The following is a 27,898-nucleotide window of genomic DNA, read 5'->3' on the forward strand; positions in this document are numbered from 1 at the left end:
CCTACTGACTCGGATCAAAATCCAGCAAGTGGTCTTACTAAAACTGCAGACACCAACCTGGAAGGAGTGCGAAGCACTTTACAAAGCTGAGTAGAGCTCAAGATGGTCTTATTAAACTGAAGAAATGGTAAAAAATCAGTAAGATGGAATTCAGTCTAGCCAAGTACACGATTTGGACTTCAAGAGCAATCCTCAAACCCACAAAACCAAAAAGGAAGAATACCAGACCAGGAGCAGCACTGCAGAAAAGGATGCCAAGGATACACTGACAAAAAATTGAGTCAATAGTGTGATACAATTTAAAAAAAAAAAAAGGCAAATACCAATATGGAGTTTATGAAAAAGAGAAGCATAATATGCAGTAGCAGGGGCCGGGGAGGAAATCCGCACTCCTCAGTAGCAATGCAGTATCAGCTGGAACACCCTGCTGGTTTGGGGTGTAGGACAGAGGCAACTGGAGAGAGTCCAGAGGAGAAAAAGAAAAAGGAGTGGTTCAGAAAACGAAATTCCCACCAAAAAAAGTATAAGAACTTGGTTTGTTTAGTCTACAAGAATGACTGTGGGGATGGGATAATGCTCTGAAAACCTGCATCTTGTCTTAGATAACATTACACCACTCTGCTACTGCACCATCTATATGAATGCCATAGTTACAACTTGACAGTTGTATTTTAGATAAAACCGTCTTACTCTGTAATTTGTAACTGAGCAACAACAAAGGCCTGTTGCCCCCCGGACAGCTACTGTATTTCAGATTTTAAAGGACTTCGCAGGCAGAGTCTTGCAAGGGATCTGGTGTAATCCTTGCCAGCATGGATCAACAACCGCTTCAGCAGTTCGGTACAGTTCAGCACCTCTCTGAAGATCCAATGCAAGTAGGAAAGCTGCCTCGAGTTTTTTGGATGAGGGATGCCAAGTTCTGTAGAAGACTAGAAACCATCAGTGTCCAGTGGGTCCCTTTCCAAGTGAGCCACTAATTTGCTACACAAGTTGGTGGAGATCACGTCCCTCAGGTGTGATTGAAGTAAAAGCAAGAGCACACAGAACAAGTATGTACACAGACAATCTGGTTTCTCTTATGAAAAGAGACATTAAAAGGTGTGCTGTCACCACAGAGTATCTTTCCACCGTCTATACAAAAGACTGAACAAAACACTGATTTTAATCCTGAAAAAAATAAGAAAAACTGAGTACACAGTCTAAAAGTACAGTTCTCACAGCAAGCCGATAAATACTGATAAACAGTGCTCATTTCCCTGCAGCTGTCAGAAAACAGATGATAAAGTTACTGAAACTGCAAATTACAGAATCACAGAATAGTTTCGGTTGAAAGGGACCTTAAAGATCATCTAGTTTCAACCCCGCTGCTGTGGGCAGGGACATGTCCCACTAGATCAGGCTGCTCAAAGCTCCATCCAACCTGGCCTTGAACACCTCCAGGGATGGGGCTTCACTTGTGGAGTTTCTGCATTTGCTTTAACTCCACACAGTTGGCTGATCCACCTCAGCTTTTCTGCCTGTCCCCAGGCTGGCAGCCTATGCATCTGTTGCTGCCTTACACACTTCTCTCCCGCAGACTCATGCTACAGCTACTGAAAGTGCTGTTGGTGTGAAGGAGCAGAAGCCAAACCAATCTGATCTGCAAGCCTTGATTTCAGCATTATTAAGACTGAATGAGTGCATTGCTGGATCACTCACTAGCACAAATTCCACTTGAACTGGGTGTAAGCCATGACTGCTCATCACCAGGACACATAAGGAGGGATCTGTCTTGGTTTTATGTTTAACAACAAGCTTTCTCCCAGCAGCAAGATAGTGACAATCTGACCCAGGTGGCAAAGCCTGCTTGTACAGGCTTTTTCTTTGAGCTAGTACAGTGACTTAACATCAAGCCAATGCCTGTTCTTGAACTCGCTGCAGGAAACCCAAGGCCAGACTCACTGCACTGTCAAACATCTGCCACATGAACTGAAAGGGACAACCATGCCAGTCTAGGACAATTCTCTACAGCCAACTTTCTGTGGGACACCTCTACATGGTTGACTCTCTGTGAGGACAACTCAACACAGCAGTGGGAACTGCTGATTCCCTGCATTCCCAGTTGCTTGGGGCTGAGGAGGATGCTGGGGTGGTAGGATGCTGTGCCCTGAAGTCCCTCAATTTAAAAAACACCACCATTCCCCTCCCCTCCAAAAAGAACAAAAACCCCACAGTGGTTGGTCATCCCCACATAGAGTTGTCCTCACAAAGAGCCAGCTGCAGTGAGTTGGCCCTTTCCCCATCCATGCGGTTCTCACTTTAGCAAATCCATCACACAGAAAAGTTCTCGAAGTGGTTAAAGTCATCTATGCTCTCCGTGTATGCAGCCAGAGACACAGCCTCACCTGATTTCCCCAAGAACCACACACGGAGGAACAGAGAGGAACAAGAACAGGGCAATTCCTCAGCCATACAAAACACTTTTGGGGCTGTTTTCGTTTGGTGACGACTGGCACAGATCACTTCCCCAGGAAGCTGCTAGGGCTCTTTGTGTTTATATATTTTTTATTCCACTCCCCATTTTCATTGTGTGGTTGGAGTGAAAGCGGTGGCATTTGGCAGCTACTTTCCATCAGCACTACTGTTATTCCCTGGCAGCAAGGATTTGTTTTCCATCAGGTGAAACGCAAAGGCATTGTCCCTGTTTGGAAGAACACAGTCTTAAAGAGACCTCTGGGGAAATACTTCCAAATGCCACGCACGACATTACTCTTCAGATTTCTTGGACGTGGTTACAGTTTCCAACAAAACAATGCGTTAGCACACTATGTACATTTTGCTGAGCTGCTCTCCATATTTCAAACAAATCATTAATCTTGATGTTCAGATGCTACTGAGAGGAAAAAGCAAGCTGGGGAGCTCTGCAGAAGTCCCATCCTTCGACTTTGTGCAACACCCAGAAGCTGAATCATGTTTAAATGCAAAACTTACTGGAAACATCATTTATGCTTCTCACCCTAAATAATGAAGTACTTATGGTGTTAATAATATTATTAAGCAATACTATACCACAATTTCCGTCTGTGAAGACAGCAAAACTTCATTACCAACTTGTAAGTTTAAGCATTGTTCTTGCCTGTTTTGGGCTAGTATCGTTCAATTACTCAGGACTTAAAGGCCTTACTGGGAAAAGCCTCTTTATCCCCAGTACCAGTTGCTGGACTGTGTGGTTTTCAGATAATGCTACTGCAATTGAGGTTGCTAAATGAGAACCAGAAGGCTGGACCTAAGTGGATAAATTATAATTTCCAATTATCTCATAATAAATTATGTTCCCAAAGAATTCTTGTCCCCTATTTTCAGGCAAAACATAAGGATCACAGTCTTTAGAGATTAAGGACATAAAAATACCCCTTAAAACCCAGAATTACATTCTTCACCTTCTGGTAGGAGTTAATGATGCAATGCATGTTTCTTTCTTTTTTTTTTTTTCTTAAGTGGTTGGTTGGAAATTACTTTTAAAACACTGCTAGTGGATTACACATTCACAAATTTCCACGGAGGAGGACTTAAATCTTTAGTTTTGTGCTTTTTTTTTAGCTAGTACATATTAATAGTTTACTGAGAAACTGAGATCCTTCTGAGGCAAATGAAGTATCAGAGAACATAATAATAACAATCCTACAGGAGTGAGGGAAGGCTAAGTTAACCTTTAGCCACTTCTTACTCTGCAAAAAGAATGTCCCCAAAGCAGGCAGAAGGTTTTGTTGTTGTTGTTATTGTTGTTACTTTAACAACCTCTGTGTTGTGCAGAGAAAGCAGCCTTTAAATAACTCCATGTATGGACATAGTTGTTCCAAAGCAAGGAACACCCTATTTCCATCTAGCCTTGGCATCCGTTCCAAAACAAGCAAACCAACTTCACAGTTACTCAGGGAAAGCTACTGACTTTATTCTACAGTAACTCCTAAACACGCAGTCATAAATAGACCAGGAATTTAAGGGTACATTTTTCTGGGTCTTTTGGCTAAAGAAACCCTTAGACAAGTAAGGGCTAGACCAAGCTATATTTAGGCTGACAGTTTATCCCACTTTCCCATCAGCTAAAGCCTCCACAGCTTAAGTTCACAGTTTGGGTGCTGCCGAAACCACAGCTTCTAATGAAAACAGAAAAAGAAGAGAAAGAAGAAAGGAGGGTCATATTCCCTACCTATGACTAATATAGCATCACGTGTAGCTGAAATATTGGCCTGTAATGAGGACACACTCGCTTGAATTATGCAGCTCATCAGAGCTATCTCAAAATTGGACAGCTTTACCGCATCATTTGGCTTGCAGCAATGCCAGTCAGATGCAGACAGGCAGACTTCTTAACCTTCTGGCTGAGAAGATTAAATCCTTAACAGAGTGATCTCTTCTCTCTCACTTCTCCCTCCTATTCCCCTACCTTTTGAAACAAATAACAAAGGAACCTTTAACAACCTGCCTGAAAGGGAAACTGCGTTTTCCAGCATTTCTAATGCAATAAATAGGCTGGACCTCCAATGATACAGAAACAAGTATCATCTTACAAAGCTGGCAAAACACGAGTAGGCAGACAAGATCCTTCCATACCTTAATAAACATCCGGGCAAAGGACCAAATAACCTTCTCATGCGCAAGCTTCCCTTATCGAACAGCTGTAAGGAATTCCTTCAGTATGTACAAATATAAAAATCTGTATTAACCAAAGCCCTGTGAGAGCACATAACCACCACCTGAAAAAATAAGCAAGGTCATTCAGTCAAAAGATTTTATTTTGGTCTAGGATCAACTGCTTTATATGGCTTTGCTACCGAATATAGAAACATTATTCCATATACAAAGGCACCGTTTTTAAATATCGTGGGGTGGGGGGGGGAAATGGAACTCTTCTTTTCTATTGAAAGATCTTTCCAAATTTGTATTATAAAGATCCTATAAATATCAGACAGGGAAAGGACCAAACAACCAGATTCTGGACTGAACTATGTATGGCTTAATTCCACCAATTTCTGAGGTTTTGGGAAATCAATGCAGAACTTTATATTTATTTAAAAAAAAATAAATCTTGTTTTATCTCAGAATTCTAGGATTATTTAGTAACATTGGTTAAGCTATTCACCATATTTCATTTCCTACATAAATCTTAAAAGACAATGAAGAAATACTGTTCTATAATAAGCCATGTCATTCTTTTAGAAACTATGAGCAAACGTCTGATTAAGATGACAAGCCACATGGAAACTCCTTCCAGAATGAGACTTAAAGGGCACTGTAACCAACCAAATTTGGCAGAAAAGGAATCATGACGAACTGCAAAGGCACGCGGCGGTGCAACGAAAAGTTGGGAACCATCAGCGAAGAAGACAGCGAGCACTTGTGTCAATTCAGCGAGGGCAAGAACAGAAGCAGGACAAATTCTAAGCAATAAACGCTGGGCTCAGATGAAGGGCACCGAGCCACAGTGGGAGCGGAGCTGGCTTTTCCATTTACTGACCACTTGCCACACACAAGCTGGGTCAGGAAGGCAAAGTACCTGCCTATTGCAGTTATCTCCTTCTGGCATCTTTCACGAGCGCACAGTTCCACTTCAATATTAAGCAGATTAAAAGAGCAAGAACTAAAAGTAGGTTGTCCATAATGTACAGCTCTGGACTGTCCCAAACGCTGCGTTTAGGGTGGGAACTCTGGCCAGAGCTGACGTTTAGCACTAGGTAACAGCAGGCATCCAGCCTTATCTGTGGATACTGAGAGAATTAATTGGTAAGTTTCACTGCAGCTCGTTTGCATGTTTAATTATCTCATCATATAAACTGTCCCGTAAGATGTAGCAGTTTCAGGTCAGGAGATAATCTGGAGGGAGTCTCCAGACACGGTCGGATAAGCTAAAAAAGAGTGAAGATTCTCTGAATATTTACACGGCTTTTTGCCTAAAACTAGACTATATCCCCACTGCTTTTGTAAGATGTGACGCCTTTTTCAGAAGGCGCTGAATTGTAAAATAACAATATTACTGCCTTTGCTTCTAAGACTTTGTCCCTTTCCCTGTCTGGGCGGTGAATAAGCGTTTCTCTCGGCACCCACCGTCCGCGCCGGCGCCTCCAGCTCCCGCTATCCAGGTCCCCGCGTCTTCCCGGCGGCTGCAGCTCCAGCTCAGGCAGCAAAGCGAACGCGCCAGACAGACCCGGGCGCTTCTCCCTCCTGCTCCCGGGGCCGTTCAGGTGCGCCGAGCGCGGCTACAGCCCCAGGAAGAGGGGGCGGCAAGAGCCGAATTTCGCGTTATTCTCTACTTCTTGGCGCAAGGCGGATCGACCCCCCCCCGACCCCCAGCCCCGGCAGCGGCGCCCGAGCCGCCCCGCGCAGCCCCTACCTGCGGCCCCGCGGCGGCCCCGAGCATCACGGGAAATTCCTGGGCGCCCAACGCCAAATATGAGCATGGAGCCGGGAGGAGCTTCCCCGGCCGGCCCGGCGGCCGCTCGCCCTGCTTTCCTCCCCTTTTAACGTAGAATTTCCCTGCTGTTCCGCAGGGAGAAGTGGGGGAAGGGACGGGGGGGGGCGGGTCCGGCTCCCGCTTGCGGCCAGGAGCCCAACGACAGGAGGAGAAAGCGGCAGGGGGAGGGATTTTGTCCCTCTGCTCCTCTCCTGGGAGACCTCACCTGGAGGGTTGTGTCCTGTTTTGGAATCCTCAACATAAGAAGGATATGGAGCTGTTGGAGCGGGTCCGGAGGAGGCTACAAAGATGCTCAGTGTGCTGGAGCGCCTCCCATACAAGGACAGGCTGAGGGAGTTGGGGTGCTCAGCCTGGAGAAGGCTCTGGGGAGACCTTATAGCGACCTTCCAGTACCTGAAGGGGCTACAGGGAAGCTGAGGAGGGACTGTTTATAAAGGCTTGTAGTGATAGGACTAGGGGCAGTGGGTGTAAACTGGAGAAAGATTTAGACAAGACACAAGGAAGAATTTCTTCACTGTGTGAGTGGTGAGGCGCAGGCCCAGGGAAGCTGTGGCTGCCCCATCCCTGGAGGTGCTCGAGGCCAGGTTGGATGGGGCCTTGGGCAGCCCGATCTAGGGGCCCATGATCTTTAAGGTCCCCATGATCGTTAAGGTCCCCTCCCACCCAAACCATTCTATGACTCTAAAGACTGGAGGCCTGATTTTCTTCTTGTATTGAGATCCAAAAATGCTAGATTAAAGCCTTGAGTACCGTGGGGTCTTCTTTAAAATATTTCCACTGCATCCATTAGCACTGCAGGCATCTGTTCTAGCAGAAAAAAAATCTGTATTGCACTTAAGAACCTCTGCCAACTTTAATTGTGTTCAACAGAAGCAATTAAGACAACTCTTATGCACAGTGGGCATTATTTTCAGAAGAAAAAAGGGAACTACAGCAGAATTCTCCCCCCTTCCACTCCACTTCTACAGGAGGAGCTGGACAAACACACACGCAAAACAGACTCATCGTCTCCTGCCCCACACCTCTTCAACACAAACTACCACTAAACTATGCTGGTTTAAAACAGCATAGGATGAACATCATGACAAAAAAAAAGGCCGTGTTTTCTGCTGGTCTATCAAAATCCCTTTGTGGAAGGGAACAAAGCCTCCTCACTTCTGTGGTTTAACCTGTCAGCCCCCACAGCCTCCCCTGGACTTGGAAACCTCTGCAGTCCGCATGTACCAAATCCAGAAGGATTTCACGCTGACAGATATTTAGGTGAAGGGCAGTAGCACCTGTTCAGCTTCAAATCACAACACACCCTAAATGGGAGGTGGCTATGATTGTCTTCCCCCTCACCCTTAGATGAAGAAAATACTCAAGTCAAAGAGACATCCAAATACCTAGAAGGTGAGACGCATATAAAAAACCCTAATAAACCTTTAATTCGAGTTTGGTTTGGTTTTTTTTTTTGTTGTTGTTGTTTTTACAGGACAGGGTGACAAATTACAACAAACATCTGATTTTTCTCAAATGTTCAGGTATTATACACATTCCCATCTGTCTTGCAGGAAGGGAGATTGGTCAACTTAACAGTTTTAAGGTAAAATAAGCTGCATAATAGTACATATTACAATAATAAAATGTACAGTGTTTACAAGAAATATATTTTAGAAGCAAGATAGATGCGTTTGCATCAAGGCGACCTTTTAAAATGCCACAACTATTTTTACATTCACTCTTGCAACAGGTCACAAGATGGGGCCACTAAGGTCTGGTTAACAAATCACTATGATGCACATCAAATACAGCAAAATTAGTTTATATACATATATATAATACATATACATGTATATTATACATATACATATATGTATGTAGTAAAACTCATCAAAATCTACCAGACCTGGCACAATCTACTTACCCATCAAAAATATGTACTTGTCCTTGGTAAGTAGAATTCTGCATGGCTGATTATATATTATATATACTCATTCATTAGCATCTGAGACATAAAACTGAGGATTTAAAATTTTTCAGTTAACAAACTCTCCAATAATAAACATGGTGCCCACAAAAGCACAAAGGTAAGGCACAATAGGATTTTCTGTTGCAGAATAGTGTGCATCATGTTTACTTAACCATATGAAAAAACGTGCATTATTTGTGCAAGTTCATGCTTCGAATCCATCATATCTACAAAACTAAAGTGAATTTCAGTAAAATCCGTGGGACTGGTGTGCTTCCAGTCTAACCCCCTACGGGATACTCAGCTGGATAATTACATAAAGTTGTTGTAGGAGTGGGGATTAGTAAAGCCAATAATCTTAAAGATTTGCAACTAAGCTTCTCAGCAACAATTTTGAACTTCTAGGTGAACGTTAGTAAATTTACAAGCCTGGAATTGTAGGATTTGCCATCAGTTGTACTTCTTGTTTGCATCAGCCAAAATTGTTGCAAGGAAGAAGGTATCTTTTAAAAACTCAACAGGTAACTGGTTCATTAAAACAACTTACAACATACTGGGACAGTCACTTAATCCCAATGGTATTTTGTCACAGCCCTGGAAACTGTAATAATAAATACAGCTTTTCACAAAACATTTTTCCAGTATCTGCCAATTGCTTCTTTATTGCTCACAAATTTGAATTTATTACAATTGGTATCAGACCTTTCACACAAAACCATACTCGGGTATTTTAATATAAACCTATAAAAGATATTTAACCTGTATCTAACACTTAAGGGTATTTGGCCTCTTGCTGTGGTACAGCCAAAACCATTTAAAACCTTAGTTTTGAACAAAATAGGAAGCTTATTCACTGCTTCAATGCAGACACCCTCACAGAACACAACCATTTTTGCCACCACCAGCATTTACATTTATATACAAAACCTAGTACATCCGCATTCTGTTCCATTTTCCCTCACACTTACATTTAACCACTAACGCCAGATTAACTTTCCCCATACCCCAGCTGCAGAAAAAGATTTCTTATACAGCAACAAAAAACTAATATTGACTGAAAAAGAAAGTTGGGGTTTTTTTTAAACTTATTCACCATCAGGAACTGTAGGTTGGTTGTTACAAAATACCCACAAGATTATTTCACAGGAAACTATGGAAATACAGGAAGTCTTCTTTTCTCCATGCTTTTGTATTATCAAAAACACTTCTTGGTGCAAAAATACAGTCACCACATCTGAAAATGTATAATGAATTCTGTATTTGTCATGCAAAACTGAAATGCATTGGTTTACTATAGCCCCAAAAAACTTCCTGAAGCAATTTTTTTTCTCTTTTTTTGTCAGCTCAGTATTACTGCCTCATTGCTAAATCCCTTTGGAAACAAGATTTCTGGAACGTTCAAACTTTTATTTAATTCACTAAAGTATTACATACAAAAAGCACTAAAAAAGGAAGACGGCAGCCAAACAGGAAAATTCCTGTTGCAAGTAACAGTCCTAGCAGTTGCAGAAAGTCTTCTCAGGAGCTTCCCTGAGAATTAGTTGTGCCTGTCCGAAGACGCAGATGTGACATAGAGTTCATGTGTGTGTTTGATGGCTTCAGCGGAGTGTTACAAGTTAGAGCCTGGGGAAACCGATGATGGTATCGATCTAGCCGCAGGTATTTTACTGTTACCAGCTTTCCTGTGAGGCAAAGAAAGAGGAAAAGATAAACCTTCTAGTTCAGCATGATTACATTTTGCTTCAAGACATAATATACACAAACTCATCATTACACTGAAACTAGTTTACCAAGTGATGACTACTAAAAAGGTCCATTTTTTTGCTACAGCTCAATTCTTTGAATACAAAATCCTTCACCATTTAAAAGAACTGGAACTGCAGCCATCTTCTGTCATTTCTACCCATGTTTTATTACAAACCCCCATTCCTTACCATCAAACCAAGAGCCATGTAATGCCTTGAAAGCCTTCCCAGCATACTCTGGAGAGAGACACTTGACATAAACACAACCCTGCAATAAGAGAAAGAGGGTTAGTTTGTTTAAGTGGACCAGCCAGGAATAAACAAAGCATTAAGATGTTAGTGGGACACTCACCTCACGTGAATTTTTGTCGACAGCGATATGAACAATTCCATCATTATCACTGCATTTCTCCAAGATTGCTTCTTGAATTGCTAAATGCCAGTGATCACCTATTTCCCTATGCAAACAATGAAAGATTTAATTAAGAACACTGTTTTAAAAATATTGACAACAATCTTATCCTCCCCTACTGAGTTTGGTTTCTCTGTAACTTGATATAATTTTCTGTTAAATGCCTTTGAGATGCATTTAGTATTTAGGTACTGAATATTCACTAAATTGGGTCCTACGGTCCCACTGCAGAAAATCCAACACTAAACACTGAAAGGAGTAATCTGTACTTGATGTGGTTTGTCGTCCCCTTCCAGCAGCCTGCCATCACCTTCCTGTCTGAAACTGCAGTCAAAGTCATATTCCCACCCTGGCCTGGACAGGCTGGATGTTGTTTCCAAGGAACAGGTCACTCCTAGGCTGTTCCTACTGCAGCCAAATAAGAACGGGGGAAGACAATGGTGTGAATGCCTCTGCCTTCCCTACTGTATCACCTCTACCAGTGGTCATGGAAGCAACATTAAACATCAAGGCTTCAGCAGGCATCCAGATACTGTTCATCACTGAAATAGCTATCCAGTACCCCCAACAAAGCATCAAACTGCGTTCATCCCATAGGGTACTGACCAAACAGGCCAATCTTTATCCAGAAATACTCAAATTGGATTCCAATTTGGGGTGAAGGGGATGTCACAAACTCTTTTATTGTCAAGACTAATTAATTTTTACGTAATCATTAGAGAAGACAATAGTCTATGTATTTTTGTGAAGGTATGGCAGGACTTATCTAGTCCTAATAAAAAAAGCTAACTAGACGGAAAACAATTTCAACAGCCTTAACAGACCTTTAAGCCTGCTTCAATAGTCTTTACACTAAAACAATGAGCTTCTTCATTCAATAATACTATCAAGAGCTTTGGGTAGGTTCTTTTAGAGTTTTTTCTACATAAGACCAAAATTCTTGAAATATTTGGTCTGCCTTCCTCATTCATAAAAAAACCCCCATGGCAATAGAATGTACATAGGGAAGAAGTTAATTGGCCAGGGATGTTAAGTAAATCTGTCAAGCAGGACACTAACACAACACCTGAGGCACTCTGGCAACAAGGAACGCCAGACTTGTTTCTGTCATTTGACCTCAACTGATTCGAGGATCAGACCTTTCCGTTGATGCCTGTTACACAAGCAGACCATATATAAACAAGCAAATGAAAAGGGGAGAGGGACACAGGTGCAAAGAAGATCCAAATTAAGGTCCTACTGGGAGAGAGACTTTTCAGTGGAAAATATCCACAATTTAAAACCCTGCAAAAGTTAGGAGATGCATCCCACTCAGACTGAAAGGAAAAAAAAAAAGTGTTTTCTTTTTACTAGGTAGCTCAAAATGAAGGGAATATAAAAGCCTTCTTCCCCTTCTCTAACAGTATTAACAACACTATTTTCTAAATATCACACTGTGCTCAGGATATTAGGAAAATAAAGTAATTCCAAGTTGCAAAAGCCAGGACCTTTAAAGGTCCCCTCCAACCCCAACTGTTCTACAATGCTATGAAATCGTGACTTTGGCACATTCCCTCCCAGCCCAGGAATCACATCTAGATTTTCATGAGAAGCACGCCGTTGGCAGCAGAAAGCCAGCTACCATTAGAAGAGATTGTATTGTTAAGAGTAAGCAGGCATCTTTTCTGCTGGTTTGTTGTGTTCTACCCAAATGCTGAAGTCACTGCATTACTCCCAAGACCTCATTTCTGTTTGTGAATGCAGAAGTGCATTCTCTGTCTAGTCTGTCTTTTGTGTGACCTGGGACGTATCACTTTCCGATAGTGAAAAAGGTTCCCACCAGGAATGACTTGCCCTTTCCTGATCCTGAACAGGTAGTTGCATTAGCTGTCAATAAGTCTTGCAGGAACGCTACTCAGACTTTATGAGCCATTCCTTTTATGAACTTGGTAGATGCAGAAACAGCAAAATGGGTTTATGCAAATGATGCCTAGACTGATATTTTCAAAAAACAGGTTTTTGTCTCACATAATAATTGCTCAGAACATACAAGTTTAAATCTACCGCTGTGGTCTAATGGTTCACAATGCATAGGTAAGTTTTTGGACTTTTGGCAGGAGGAAGATGATTATTTACTCTGTTAGCGTTCTTTTTTTCTTTTATTCATGCTTACTCACTTCTTCCAAACCCCTCTCAGAGGAAAAATTGAGCTCTTTTAAAAGAATACAGGTAGGTAATTGGTTTTACTTACATAACTGGATCGAACATATTGCGAATCTTTAGACATGGTGTCAAGCTATTTGGTGGCGAATTTCTTCTATCTAGATGAAATGCTACAAAGAAAAATAAATTTGATAGAATATATGGACAGGCATAATAGTACCTAGTTAACAAGTGTAAACTTTACACACTAATATCTTTCTGGTTTTACCAAAAAGAATACTTTGCTTCATATATGAAAAACATTCAAGCAAATTAAGCTCCCCACAGTTTTCTAGTGTACCAAAGAAAATGTACCATACTTCACTTATTTTTTCAGATTGATAACATCAACAGCTAAAAAGATAACGCACTCTTATACCTAGGCCACAGTACATAGAAGGAATTCAGGGTATTTTTAAAAATACCATAGAGTTGAAGAGAAAGTATTTGCATTACATCCCCATGAAAAAACAGATCTTCTTAACATCTGGGGCAAATCTTTGGAGATGCGGGTTAACAATTCAGTTGTAACTGTCCGATGAATTTTCATTTCTTCCACTTTGAGTGCAATTTAGTGTCCACCTGACTAACAAACAGAGAGATGCTTGAAGAGATGCTGTATTGTATTGCATCCGTATTGCGGTAACAACTGGCAAAGAGCACTCTACAAGGATGGAGCTTTTGTAACTCTACCTAGATGCTTTACACATATGATCAGAAGCTTGCAGAAATCTGAAATTAAACAGACTGGAAGATAAAACAGATGCAAAAGGAAAAATGGGAATTAAGAGAACAGAGTAACTCTTTCAAAGCTGACCACTCCTATGAAATACATTCTGAAGTTTTAAAATAAATATTAACTTTTTTGAAGCTCACAAGTTCTACTTGTGGGAGTCACAACAGAAGACTGCACCACAAGAAAAGGAACAGAAAAGCCCTTCAGATTTGTAAGGTAGTTCCATGCCTTGAGAAGGGCCAACAAAGCAACAACAGAAATGGAAGGGGATGACCTCGTAAAACAATTTACAAGGCTTGAAAGAAGCTTTTCTTTGAAAATGCGAGATGAGTAGATTCAAGAGTTTAAACATAAGATTCAAAATCTCAGCAAGACAAAATGATGTTCTAAACTGATGCTAACACTTCTCCTTCTGCTTTGCTTTGGAAAAGTTTCACGGATTCAAGTGTTAGAAGTCTCAGTTTTGGGCACATGACACTACAGGTCTGTGCTTCTTACTGCTGACCTTTTAAAACAAAATCTTTCAAGTATATCAAAAATGCACGAACCAGTACTGCCGCTCTTCTGTATGTTGGCAAAACAAAATCTCACTCAGAAGAAATTCAGTCATGTGGAAAGCACTGCATGTGAAAGAACAACCACTAACCAAGACAAAATTTGCTGTCTCTGCAGATATGGTACAAACTTGCTCCTTATATAAAATCGGGGGGGGGGGGGGGGGGGGGCGGAACAGACATGCAGGGACCTCAATTACCAACTGGAAATTAGAAACAGTGGCCTCCAAATCTCATATAGAACCTTCCCCAAGAACACACACATGAACTGAACAGACCAAGTCATCAACACCTGTGAAAACTGTCTGAGTTTTTTTCTTGGGAACAGATTTCTAAATATGCTGGTGACACTACATCTATCTCTGAGCTCCCTATAGTTTAAGGACAAGTCCTTTTTCAATAGCACATGGTTTTGTAAAGTTTTTTGCCCTTGATTAAAAATTAGGCATAGGGTACAAAATAAAAACTTTACAGAACTAAGCAACATTGAAAAATAAATGGACTTACCTTACTCATGTAGGTTGGCTCCAGTAGATCAAGGGAGCGTGTGTGAAATGTCACCAGCATATTGTACACTGGGGCACCACACCATACTGGAGAAGGTGATCTGGGGTGGCCTAGTCATGGACCTGGACATGAAAAGGTGTGGGGTTGAGGAAATTATGTGCTGATTGTTAATAGCTAGGCTTATTCAGCACATGTTTTTAATCCAAGGATAAAGAATGGCGAGGTTATTTGCAGAGACCCTAGGCCCAGAGGATCAGCATTTCTGCAACTGTTTATGAACTCAAAAAAACCCCGTATAGTTGTTTAAGGGTATACCACTGAGCTATGCAAAAATAACTAAATGGGGAATTCATGCTTTAGACTAGAAACTATAATAAAAAAAAAAAACCAAACAAAACCCACAAGCTTTGCCTGCTCCAATTTCTAATATCTGATGTCATTTTCATTGGAAGATCTCAAGTGCCCACAGAGCACACTACCAGCACAAAATTCAGCTGCTACGAACTTAATGAAACATCATACTAGTAGATCAAGTGTGCGCAGGTCTGTGTGGCATATGAAAATAAAAGATGAATTCTGCTATGCATCAAAGCATTATTGTACATTAAAAAAAAGTTTTGCAGCCTGGATGGAGCTTTTTATGTTTGAAGGGGAAAAATGGCCAGAGAAACCAGTGATAACAAAATTAATGCTAGCACAGTAATACACATTAAAATTCATACCAGACACAGGACCTAAAGGGGAGGCTAGGGAAGACACAGGCAATTTAAAAGTAATGCTGTGCCTACAAGGCAAAATTCAAAATAGTGTAGTTAACAGATATCTCTTGAACTTCATTACGTATCTGTAACAGTTCTCCCTCTCCCTCCAAAAGAACAAGTTTAAGTGAAAACCTATTCAGATTGCAGTACTGACTATTTGAAAACTTACACTGGTGTGGAGCACACAAAACATTCTCCTTACGATAAGGGCACATGCAGACATTCTTGCAGGACACCAATTTAAGCTACACCATAATTAACTACTAACTAAGCACCTCACCTCTTTTCCTAAACAGGCCCCAACAGTGAGACTTACAAGATGAAGGTAAAAAAGTGAAAATGAAATAGGGAAGCAGAAGCACAACTTTGCGCAGTCTGTCACTGACAAGAGAATTTGTAGGGCTTTCATAAATTCCCCTTGGGGACTAGTGAACATCTTCAAAAAAAGGAAGTCATTTTGTATTTCAATTATAATATACTTTGCTTTAACATGTTAAACTGAATATGATTGTATCATTCCAGATGCAAACAACAGCAGAAACTGAAAGCATGTGCTTTCAACAACTTTTTTATCACTGTGACTGGAATGTCTATGATACAAGAAGCAGCTCTTGCACTGACTTGAAAATGAACACCTAAAATTGCAGTACAGCTTTCTATATCTCTTGAATTACTACTGCATTAGTGGTAAAGGGATTCCCCACTATCGCCACCAGACAGCCCAACAGATCTTTAGATGTGGATTTGATGCACTTGATAAGGTTGCAAGCTTGTATCAAATATAGGTAACCGTGTTTCTGAAGAACAGATTTATTAATTTTAATAAATTAATGATCTGTGGCTTAAGTACTAACACTTCTTACTGAAGGCAAGAATATAAAGTTAAAAACTTAGAAACTTAGTTGAAAATGTTAAAGTTACACACTGACACAATATAAGGTTCTTCAGTAAACAGGGAAGATCAAAATATTACTAAAGGTTATTAAGAGAGGACAGCATGGTTGGTTTGCGGTTTAACACAGTTCAGCTATAGAAAACCAGCATGGGATGGATACAACACTTTACAAGAAGCATAAAATCCACAGTTTTCTTGCAATAGTTCAGAATAGAGCTGCTTTTTCTCTTGTTAACACAGAGAAAGGATTATATTCTCACAAGCTGGGGAGGAAGGGTGTCACATGCATACAAGGTAACAGGTTATCATCCATGCTGCAGGATGAAATAACATCCTACACATGGCACTTCAGACAACTTCTTTATCTCGTCTCCAGAGACGTCAAAAGACCTTTAGTTATTGCTGTTAGCTTAGCTATATCAGAGCTCTGGACACCCATTTTTCTTTAGAGCTCCAGTTATCAAAGTCATGATAGGACAAAGTATATGTTCTTTCAAAAGGAAACTGAACATACTAGATTTTTTTTTGTTCCTATTGATTTAATTAAAATACACTTTGGCATGACCAAGATTGTTTTTCAATTAACAATTTTCTTGTCAACTGTTCTCAAAACCACACTTATGTTTGTCCATCATCCTATAATGAGCCTACCTCCCTTTTTTTGACAGATATCTACTGCATCCAGTAAATAACATGGCAGAGGAAGTATATTAGACTTCATTCTGACTCTGTAAAACCGAAATCCTACATCTGTCAAGACACAGGCTGCACCCTGAAGGACCAGACAAAATGCCACAGTAATACTTTAACTCCTGATGCTAACAGACACTATGGCCTATATCTTCATGTATGCTGCAGATCCCGTATTTAAAATGTGTGCTATCAGCTACCAATATCGTGATACATACTGACAGGTCAAGAGGCTTTCTTCTACTGCACATGCTTTAGGTATTATTCTCTGCTACAGAGCACTGCCAGATCTCAGAAGGTTAAAGAAATTGTAACCTTGAAATTTATTCACAAGATTCAAAACCAATAATTCGTTCTGATTTTATACTTACTGCTTTTGTTCAGGACCTAGTAGTCTTGAAGATAGTTTAGATTTATGAACTTCTATATTCAAACTTCAAAAACAGAGGATAAACTTAATTTCAGTTGACTTACACCTCCAAAAATGAGGAAAATGACACATGCATCTAGAATTCCTGACATCAGGAAAGAAATGGCCGTGCAAAAAGCGTGAGACTTATGTAATAGAAAAATTTCCAACCTTCATATGGAAACAAGTAACACAAAACAGAAAGAGCCCTTACACGTGAAAATTGCCTTTGCCTGTTGACTAACAAGATATACAGAGCCCAAATGACCAACATCATTTCAGCCACTCCTATTTCCACACCCTTGTGTTACAGCCAAAGTATGCAATTTTAATTCTTCAAAGATCTTTGCTGAACCACAAACGTAACAAGAAAAATAGGAAAACTGCTATTAAAACAACTGAAATGGGATGATCTTAATATAGCCTCTTCAACAGAAAGCAGAGTCTTAAGTACATCCTCTAGGCGGCATATAGCTTAAACCCACAGCTGAGAGGGAAGGTTATTCTATCCACATTCATAACATCCTAAAGTAGGCATCAGATGCTCAAATTCAGAAGGTACCTAACAGTAGCTACTAGAGGAACTATCTTCTGGGAAGTTTTTGGAAACGCCTGTTCTATTGAGTCTTGAACGTCTATTCCATGTCACAACACAGCACTTGAACTATCACGCACTGAGAAGTCTGCCAGACGAAGGAAAATCCAGTCTCATTTCCAACACAGGACAGAATGTTAGGGAGTGATTTATATTGCAATTCAACAAGACAAGAAAAAGAGAACAAATGAGTAGCGAATGAGAAATTCCAGAACTGGAGCATCATGTTTCACCGCCTGTACTGAATAAAATACAGAGAAGGTTCAGCTTCAAAATACACGTGGCTTGCAGAAGCTATGTTTAATTTAAGCTCCTGAAAATCTATCATGACAGTATTAGAGTTGAAAAAGACAGCTGTTGATGAAACGCCATTTCTGCACTGCACCTAAAGCACTTGCACATCCTTAATGGACAATGTCCTAGGAAGGAATGGCCCTGCAACTCTTATAATGAAGTTACTCTTCACACCTTACTAACTAAAGCTGTAAGAAATTGAAATCATGCAATAGAGTTGTCAGAGCAAAATGCCATGTCACCACAACTGTAAGACAATGACTGCAGAACCTCAAGTCTGCAGTAGTATTTACAAGGTATTTAAAATAAAGTAGCCCCCATTTCGGATGAGGAATGTAATGCTAAAACCAGTACAATAACGCTGAGAACGACATAATGATATCCCAACACGATATTTAGTACAGACAAGCAAGAAATGGTTCCCAAGACTACCAAGACCCTCACCAGATAGCAGGCCAAGTATCTGCAAATGTCTCAAAACATTTGGCTTTTCAAGTTGCCAGAGAGAATTGTTAGGTTTTGCTTTGTACTTACAGAAAAGCAAAATTTAAGACCCCAAGGCTGAAAGCATACACAGAACTTATGAAAACATGCAAGTGGTCTGAGACAATACCAGAATGTTAGCAGTACTTTTCTCTGGGCAAGCAAGCTTGCAACAGCATAAATGTTCCAGGCCACAAAGTTGTTCTCTCGGTATGTCTTTGGAAAGGAAATAAATCACATTGGAAGAAGCTACTTTAAATTACAGTACTCTCTTTTGTAAGAAACAATGTTTTCATTGTTTCCTACAAATAAAAACATATTTGTTAAAATAGCGAAATTATAAAATTAATGCAATAAAGAGCAAAAAAGGGAAGCCTATTACTCTCTGCACTAGTTAAACTAAGATCAACATTAGCATATTCCAGAAGAACATTGGTAAGAGTGCAGCTGCTTCCTAGTGGGAATTTTTGTTAAACTGGCATTAGGAAGGGCAGAAAGCCTGGCCCTTTTTAACTAGGCTTTTTTTCAGCATGTAGTTCAATGCCATAAAAGTAATGCACAATACAACCTTGATAATACTCAGTTCAAAAAGTTGATCTAAAAACTGGAGAAGCAATCACTTCTTCCTCCCCACCATAAAAATAAACCTAAGATTATAAACTAGGATTCTGCACAGCATTTATTTCAGTCCCACTGGAGAAATATTACAGCATTACAAAGGAACATAAGGCAAGACAGACTCTAGAGACACAGCATTTAAGCAACTAGCAATTAAGATTTCACTTTAAACATCTACTTTCACTCTCACTGATAGAAATGACAATTCTTTTTTTATTACTACCCAGAATTCAAGTCTTACTTCAATTTTTATTGACCAAAAAACCCCACCCAAAACCCGAAGCGCGGCAAAAAGAAGAACTAGGAAAATAAGACCACTGCTGACAGACAACTTAAAATCCATTGGATTCTTGCTACTTGGCCCCATGATAAAGTTGAAAAGTGACAGACCACTGCAAAATCCATGCACGACAACAGCCTCCTCTATTAAAACAAATGCTTTGCTGCAATGCGGAGCTTAAAATACAAATGCACAGTGTAGAAGAACATTTCTGACAGAAAGGACGCACAACTAGGAAATGTTTAAAATCCGTGTTCTGCTGATTGAAGAGTCTTATGTCCCAGCCATTTCCCTTCAAAAATAAAAAAAACATCTCTTCCTCTGAACTTTGTCTTTAGGTATCCCACTGACAACTTAACAGCAGGAAACTCAAGTCTACAAGCTCCAATTTACCTTCTGCCAGATACAACCAATTACTTCTCATAAGTATCAGGCAAGTCATTATTTGACTGATTAAAAAGCCAGGGTTTTTTTAATTCATGAAAAGGAACAAGCAACTAATTTTGGTGACGTCCTCTGCTGTATTTCTGAAGTAGCTATAACAGAAAAGCTCATTTTGCTTGAAAATCAGCAGACACTGAGTACATAGAAAAAGTCCATCAAACTACAAGATAATAAACAGCACTGACAGTTCATAACAATACTTAAAGGCGTGAGACAATACAAGTCTTTCCTGTTCAAGCAACAAAATACCATTAGAAGTTAGACGCAAAAATTAAAACAACTATATTTGCAAAATATAACTAAGCTTCTAGTACCTTGTCCTTGCCACACTTTTGATGGTATTACTAAAATTTTGTCACAGGCTGCAGAAGGTTGCATCCACTTCCAAACCAAGAACTCAGCACCACCTATTCTTCGAGTCTCTGTGTGAACTCTAGATTCATTTGCTGCAAGAAATTCAACTGCTCTATTCCAGACTTTCCTCATTTTCCTCCTTAAAATAAAAAAATCAAAGCAAGAATTACAAAGTTAGCGTTATAACAACTTGCACAGCCAACATCCAGCGCATAAGAGAAACCCAGTGCTTGTTCCCCACATCTATGTCAGTAAGAATCTCCAAAATATTATATTATACAACCTACTTAAATTGACTTAGTTAATTGACCTATTTTTATTATTTTTCCTTACTTACATATAAGGAAGCTCAGTCCTTCTAGCGAGAACTTACCTGTCCTGAGGTGATATTAGAGAATCACGCACATGTAAAATAGGCATGTAAGGCTGCAAGTCTTTATTTTCAGAACACGCTTCGCTGTGACTTCTTAGAACATCTGAGGACACCATAAGAAAAACTGGTAAGTATGTAGTTCATACAAACATTACAAAAAAATATAAATTCTGGCAACGAACCCTCCTAACTTCAGTAGTTAAATTTAAGGTGGTTTTGACATTTTGAAACCTTTTTCCTTCTAACCATACTGAAGGGAAATTAAGAAAACTAACTGTACACAGCACCTCCAAGTGCCCCAAATAACTTTGGAATAAAGGAAAAGAGTTCTTGCAGTTAGTCTTGATTCATAATTTTAACTGTTAGCAAAGATAGACACTTTTGAAAATAAAGAGCTTTCCCCTCATCCCAAGAAAACTCGATTTGCAAACAAAAAAGGTAGGAAAATGGTAAAAACAGGAAAACACGTTTACCATCTCTGCATGTACTTTCACCTATGGCAATCATCGTAACACAATTTAAGTAAAAATACAACCCAAAACAGAGCTTAAAGACTACAAGTATTGAAAACATCACGGCTTCGAGTTGAAAAGCAGAATTTCAGAACTCAATTATGAATTCTATTTTAGTAACATAATTTCTGTTTAAATTAACTAATTAAAAAGACGCTTTTTTCAATGAAAAGCCATTAAGGATGGAATTAGAGAGCTAACTCATTTTAGGAGTGGATATTTTAGATAAAGATAGCTGAAAATCCAGAAAAAGCAAGTGACATCACCAAACTTGTAATCAAACTTCACATTTATACATTTTCAGTAGTAAGATAACACACCATCAAGTCAATTGGAATTTATTATAGCCATGTCGATGAAATTTATAAAGCACAATTTCTACACCAAAAGCTTTGCTCAGGCTTAAATGTTTGGGTTTTGGGTTTTTTAAAAAGAGAAATGAAATACATGAACCATACATTTGACCAAGAACTCTAACAGCATGGTGACTGACAACTTAACAGGCAGAAAACATAACTGAAGTAATGCCTAGACTTCAAAAGCTTATACAGAACTGGTACAGATACACAAGATGCGACTCACGAAGCCATACCTATGATTTTTACCACCATATCATACATCTGCTTCGTTTCTTCCTCCTCTTTTGTCCAACGGTATTTCATGTAGTGCAAGACTCCACAAACCACTGCTACACCTGCATTAAGATGCATAATACTCTTTAAACAGTATTAGAACATTGGTTATTTAACAAGGTTGATATAGCTATATCAACATTTCATTGTTTTAGGAACAGCCTGGTACTCCATGACTGTAGTTTGAAATTTTACCAACATGTGAAGAAAAATATGTAAAACAACTATACTGAAAAAAATCAAAGTAAAATCAAAAGTCTCATACAGCAACAATTTGGAACACGTTAAGTTTTAAAATGCACAATATTCATTAACTGACAGACAAGTCACATGCTTTAGACGTACCAGTCAAAACTAATTAACTTGGAATGCTTCAGTTCAGCTACAGATTTGTGTTTCTTGCAACAAAGTACTACATGCTCTTTTTCTATTACTTTAAAGATTATTCCCAAAAAGGACAATCTAGTTAGGAAGGCCAGCAGCACAAAGATGAAAATAAAAATCTTATTGCTTCTTCTGTCTTGGGCTGAGAGCACCGCTACACCACCAAAGATCTCTTAACAATAATTTAAAAAGAAAGAATAATAAATCAAACAACTCCCTACAAAACACCAGGCAACACAAATTACAGTCATATGATTTCTCTCATATACCCACGATTCCAAGGCCCTGTATACTTCAGAGTATATACAGAGTATATACATCAGAGACTGAAGTACACCATTCTATGCCAAAATGGGTGTTAATGACAATACACCTAACATGTATACAATGGTTTATTTTTGAAATGGAGCTTTAAATTAACCTTAATTACAGATGAGAAAGTTGAGACAGAATTTCCTCAGTAAGACTGACCAGACCAGTAATTCACTTGGATACTAAGTCTCATCTCTGCATCCCAATTTAATCTTCATATCCACTATTATCAGAAAGGCAGCAATCTGTGACACCTTGTTTTTGATTCTTCTGGTTCATCAACAGGTTAGTGAAGGAGGTCTCAAGTCTTCTGCTTATAAGCATGAGATTGTTAAGATTTTTGGATAAACAATTTATTAAATATTCAATAAGGGCATGAGATGAACTCTGCCTCTTCAGTATTTCTATCCAGTCACGCTGAAAGGACTCAAGCGTCTGCACTTAATTGTCCTGCATTTTCATGCTGCATAGTTTTCAGTATGGTTACAAATTAAATAGAATTGAATTCATTTGAAACCTAACTAGCGAACTACCAAAGACTAAATAAATGAGTCTCACTGAAGGATTAGATACATATTTACAACACAGTCACAGAGGTAAGATGTTTCAGTGACAACCACATTGGGCATCCAACCTTTCCTAAAACTAAGAAAATCATCTTTTCTGTAGTTACGTTTCCAAAATTCCTGGGACAACAGTGAAATACCCTCAAAATTAAGGTTATCATGTCTTTTTACTAAGTGTTTTGTTTCTTCAAATCAATTCTACCTAGAATTTTTGAAAACCACTAAGTATTCCTTTGGCATGGAAAAAGGCAAGAGTTCACACAGAAGGATTAAGTTCAGTTGACTACAGTAGAATATGATAGCAACTAATGCGAAAATACAGTGGTGCAACAGGAGTGAAAAGCAAACTGCATTGTAACCAAGATACTGATGATAAGAACTCCGAGTTTTATGGTCGAATAAAAACTTTCTCTAGACGTGCTGTTTACTCTTCCCCATGCACTTACATAAATACAAGTAATAACAATAAAAATTTCAATATTTTTTGTTAACTTACCCAAAAGCACTATTGACAATCTGTGAGTTACATTAACAAATGCACGGCGAAAACGACACCTGAAGGACATCTTTGGACTAGTGGATTCCAGATACTTCACATCCGTCACATTAGTGACATCCATCTCATTAGGGTCATTGCTGAGACACCTATTAAAAATACACAGTATCTATGAAAAAGGATACATTCTGTTAAAAGAAATTAAGCTTAGAAAAGAAATAAAGATCACTTACTTTATGCCAGCATCTTCCCCATTATCCAAGATCCATTGTAACGCCGTGTTAAGTACACTTTCAAATTCTGGATCTAAATTCTGTCAAAAAAGACAAATATTGAGTAATTTCATAAATAACCAGAAAGTTATCACACCACAATAAAATTAATATACTAAAGAGAGTAGTAACTAAACACTTTCACTGCTTTACTAACAATTCTGACCTACAGCACGGAAAATTATTCAGCCACTAGGCGGTGCTCACTGCAAATCAACTTCAAGAGTAAACTCAAACTAGATATAAACCAGCTGAAAAAGCAGTTCAGGTTTGTTGTGGTTTTGCGTGTTTGGTTTTTTTCAAAGAAGCTTGAGGAAAATCAGTTTTAACTGATATTTTGCCAGCAGTTCAGTGTTTGTAGTAATATCAGTTCTTGAACTACACAAAAATTTACTTTTAATTAAATGGTATCAACTATCATAGGAGAATTAACTATCTGACCTAAAGCTGTCTCCATAGTTCACCTTGCATGCTCTTTGGCAGAAAAAGAAAACGCAAAAAAGGGAGTTACTATTGTATTTGAAAATATATTTTCAAAAAAAGGTTTATCTCCATCTGTCCTTTGAACCTCACATAATATAACTGGCTTAGGATTAAGGGATAAGCATTTTAGGAAAAACAGTAACCATTTTAATGTTTTACTATTAAAGCTTTATCACTGAACACTGACATTTTCATATGAAATTTGAGTTTCTTAGAGTTAAAACAGTTATGAGAACTGTCATTCTTTAAGCATAATAGATAGGTAAGACCATCAGTTATCCGGCATCAAGTTGATTTTTCCCAATACATTCCTACAATGCACTGGTTTTAACAGACGCATAATATCATTGCCAAATCATAAATTAATGTGAGCAGCTTCTTGAAGAGGCTCTTAACATTGCCCCTCTTGCTCCGCTATGTAAACATTTGCCAAAATGTAAGATTTCTATACATTTCTGTATTAAAAGTCACATCAGTTTAAATGCCCTGAGAGAAACCTTATCCCCTCAGCCTTTTAAAAGCTTCAAGTAGTTTTCCACTGAAGGGTACACCAACGTGGGCTAAAATAAACCCTACAGCTGTCAAGGCAAGGCGAGAGTCATCTTTTATTTGGGGAGTGAGACAGAGGAATGACAGCAGAGTGGGATTTCATAATACTGCACACCTATCAAATTAACAAAAAAGCCTATTTTGACCATTGCTATTTAAAGCATCAATGAATGGTGTCTCCATTCACCTGCTGTCTATCAGGCTCATTGTACAGATCCATGTATCAACCTTTCCTCCCAAATAAAGGAGGACAGTATCCTGTTCTCTTAAGTCTCAAAAAACAGTATATTGACTTCCGGATAAGCTTCTAGATATTAGAATTTCATAAATTTATGATTTTTGTGTTGGTCAACAGTCTCTGTCAATTCAAATTATGCCCTGGTGTTTTGACTGAAGGGAAAAAAAAAACCCTGCATGCCATTGAAGCACTACTATCTATACTTTCATTGCAATGAAGCCACTTTCTTTCATCTTCCCTTTCCCCCAAAACCTTCTACATCCTCAAATAAAAATTCTAGAGTAGCACATGTTAAAGACATCAATTCCAAACATTGCCAAGTGGCATTCAAAACTAAGTCAAATTTTAGTTAGACTAGATACGAAATCAGGCCTTACAGATTGTAACTTAACACAAATCTTATATACAAACAATGAAAAATACCTCGTTTGCTTACTTTTAAATATGCAGCTGCCTCCTGGATGGTAAGATTTCTCTGAATAGAGCTGCCACATTCATGGTCCCCTGGTAAAATTAAAATTTTGTTTATTTTTTATCTACTTATTACTGTATCATACAAAATAAAATCACCTGAATACAAGTTTATGTTAACACAATCTACGCAAGCAGCAGTAGCTCAATAATTCTCAGAAGTTCCACTAAAATGTGGAAAAATCTGGACAAATTTCTCCTTCAAAAAAAAGCTTAAAAACCTTAAGAAAGTCATAGCTAATAATATGCACAAGTCACATTAATACAACTTCATGTACTGGTCAGAAAGTGTATTTTGGTATTTACACTGAAAGTAGAACAAGAGGCAGGAAGAAGTACTATCAAGAAGATGTTATCATAAGAAAGTTCCTGTACCCTGACTCAACTTCTTCCAAACAATTTCCATTACTCTGAAACGTGTATTATCTTTTATACAGACAAATTTAGTTCCAGTTGCAACATGTCCATAGCAGTATTTCAGCCACTATGAAGTTACTACATTTTAGACTGGTCCAAGTTATTGTGATAACTAATCACCTTCCTGAACATCATGAAACCCCAGTATGACCCGAAACTGGTGGTTTTACTATCCCTCTAATTCTTTTGGAAAGGATGCATCAGTAGCTGGGAAACAAGGGATTACATGCACAGTCAGTTCTCAACAGCCACATGCTGTCATCTTCCTGATTTTCTTTCAGAAACTAGATGTACCCAATTCATGCAAGAAAATAAGTAGTGACAGTCATCCCATCACAAAGCTAGACAGAAAAGGTCTAACACCAGTTTCATCTACCACTAGGCCATCATTTCTGATGAACTGTCAGGGACTGGTAAACCACTTTTTTCCTGATCTTTCTGAAAAAAAAATAATAAAAATCTTAGCATCTATAACTATGATTTTACTGTGACCAAACATTAAAATAGGAAATAACAAATCCAGTCTTTTACTGGCAGGGTTACATTGGCTTTACCTTCCTGAATCTATGCCAATCTATTCCCAAAGCCACAGTAAGGCTAGGAAAGTTTAAAGACACTCATGCATACACAAAAGAAATTCTTGTTTATATTCATACAAAGTACTTAAAAGTGGAATTACTCCAAACCGGAACACCCTTTAAATGAAGTTACTTATTAATTCCCTACACAAATAAGAACACTTGAGGCAGAGCAATAGTGAAGAAACACTAGAGAAGCATCTTCACATCCCATTTACAGTAGGGAGCTCCAATGAAGTAAGTGTGAAGCAAAACTCCTTCTCAGATTGCTAAAGCAAAGTTTTGTTCAATAAACTTCAACAAATTTAAGTGAATTTGGCCTTCTTGCTTTTGGGTTACAGAGAAATAGGAATGCTGTTTCAAAGAGTGCTCATATGCTCTCTGGCCTAGATGTGCTGCTGGAACTAAGTCTATGTGCATGCATATATTTTCAACCAAGCACCAAGCAGAAAAGATATTGCTTTAAAAGCTGTTTCACTTGATAATTAACATGCAATGTCTTAGACTTTTAAAGTGCCTGAGTGTACTATAATAGCAAAACTAGACAGATGACTGGTGAAAGTGACACCACCTTTGACAAAAAAACAATCTGAATTTAGAAGTCAGCACCAGAATTGGAGCGATAGGCTATTCTTGAATGCAATTCAGCCATTCTTTTTGTGTGCAGCATCAACTCTACAACCTGTAAATTTACACGTGTAACCACCAGTGATGTCATGTTTCAAGATTAGCAGACCTGGGAATAATTACATATCATACTTATACAGTCTCTGGTGTAAAGATACTGTTTTAAATCTAGAAATGATGGAATACATACAAACCAACCAACATGTATCTCTGTAGAAGCCATATGTACAGTCTCAATCAGGTATTAAGTTGCATGAAATGAGCAAGTCTGATGTGTATTCATCCACTTAACATTTTTTTGTTGTTTGGCAAGACCTAAAGTCTCACTGGGATCTTTCTGACACAGAAAAAGCGTATCAGTCATAATTTGACTGAACAAAACAGCTTGTGAGAGCAGGGAGATGAGACCCCTTTGCTTAGGACCTTTTGTTTGGCTGTTTTTTTGGTTTTTAATTACCTAGATAAGCAAGAGACTCCATTTCTGAAATAAATAAGAAAGGACAAAAAAGGTGAGGTTAATACACAGCAAACAAAATACAAGCAGGAGACCAGATTGAGAAAAAAAAATTCTTAAAAACAAGTTTCAGGATTCATGTGGGGTTTTTATGCATACAACACAAAATTACCT

At 38.9% G+C, this 27,898-nt stretch overlaps 2 protein-coding genes across 5 annotated transcripts in view; both read right to left on the minus strand.

Moving 5' to 3' along the window:
- Positions 1–6,479, minus strand: part of MSRB3 (methionine sulfoxide reductase B3) — an 88,193-nt gene extending 81,714 nt beyond the window's left edge. The window contains exon 1 of one of the 4 annotated variants that reach the window (XM_069852793.1): positions 6,371–6,479. In XM_069852793.1, the coding sequence (XP_069708894.1) occupies positions 6,371–6,437 (67 nt within the window). In that variant the 5' untranslated portion in view covers positions 6,438–6,479. Of the gene's footprint in view, positions 1–4,593; positions 4,733–6,370 lie in introns of those variants that run through there. The other 3 variants (XM_069852784.1, XM_069852765.1, XM_069852773.1) reach the window with 3 other exon arrangements.
- Positions 6,480–7,855: 1,376 nt separating this feature from the next.
- The window catches only part of LEMD3 (LEM domain containing 3), a 47,924-nt gene continuing 27,881 nt past the window's right edge, over positions 7,856–27,898 (minus strand). Inside the window, exons 4-13 of the mRNA XM_069852742.1 lie at positions 25,614–25,681; positions 23,869–23,948; positions 23,636–23,784; positions 21,838–21,939; positions 20,734–20,836; positions 20,321–20,499; positions 12,790–12,871; positions 10,500–10,605; positions 10,337–10,415; positions 7,856–10,084 (exon numbers count right to left, since the gene is read on the minus strand). Of these exons, the coding sequence (XP_069708843.1) occupies positions 9,921–10,084; positions 10,337–10,415; positions 10,500–10,605; positions 12,790–12,871; positions 20,321–20,499; positions 20,734–20,836; positions 21,838–21,939; positions 23,636–23,784; positions 23,869–23,948; positions 25,614–25,681 (1,112 nt within the window). The 3' untranslated portion in view covers positions 7,856–9,920. The remainder of the gene's footprint in view (positions 10,085–10,336; positions 10,416–10,499; positions 10,606–12,789; positions 12,872–20,320; positions 20,500–20,733; positions 20,837–21,837; positions 21,940–23,635; positions 23,785–23,868; positions 23,949–25,613; positions 25,682–27,898) is intronic.

Source organism: Phaenicophaeus curvirostris, chromosome 1 (genome assembly GCF_032191515.1).
Source record: "Phaenicophaeus curvirostris isolate KB17595 chromosome 1, BPBGC_Pcur_1.0, whole genome shotgun sequence".
NCBI lineage: Eukaryota > Metazoa > Chordata > Aves > Cuculiformes > Cuculidae > Phaenicophaeus > Phaenicophaeus curvirostris.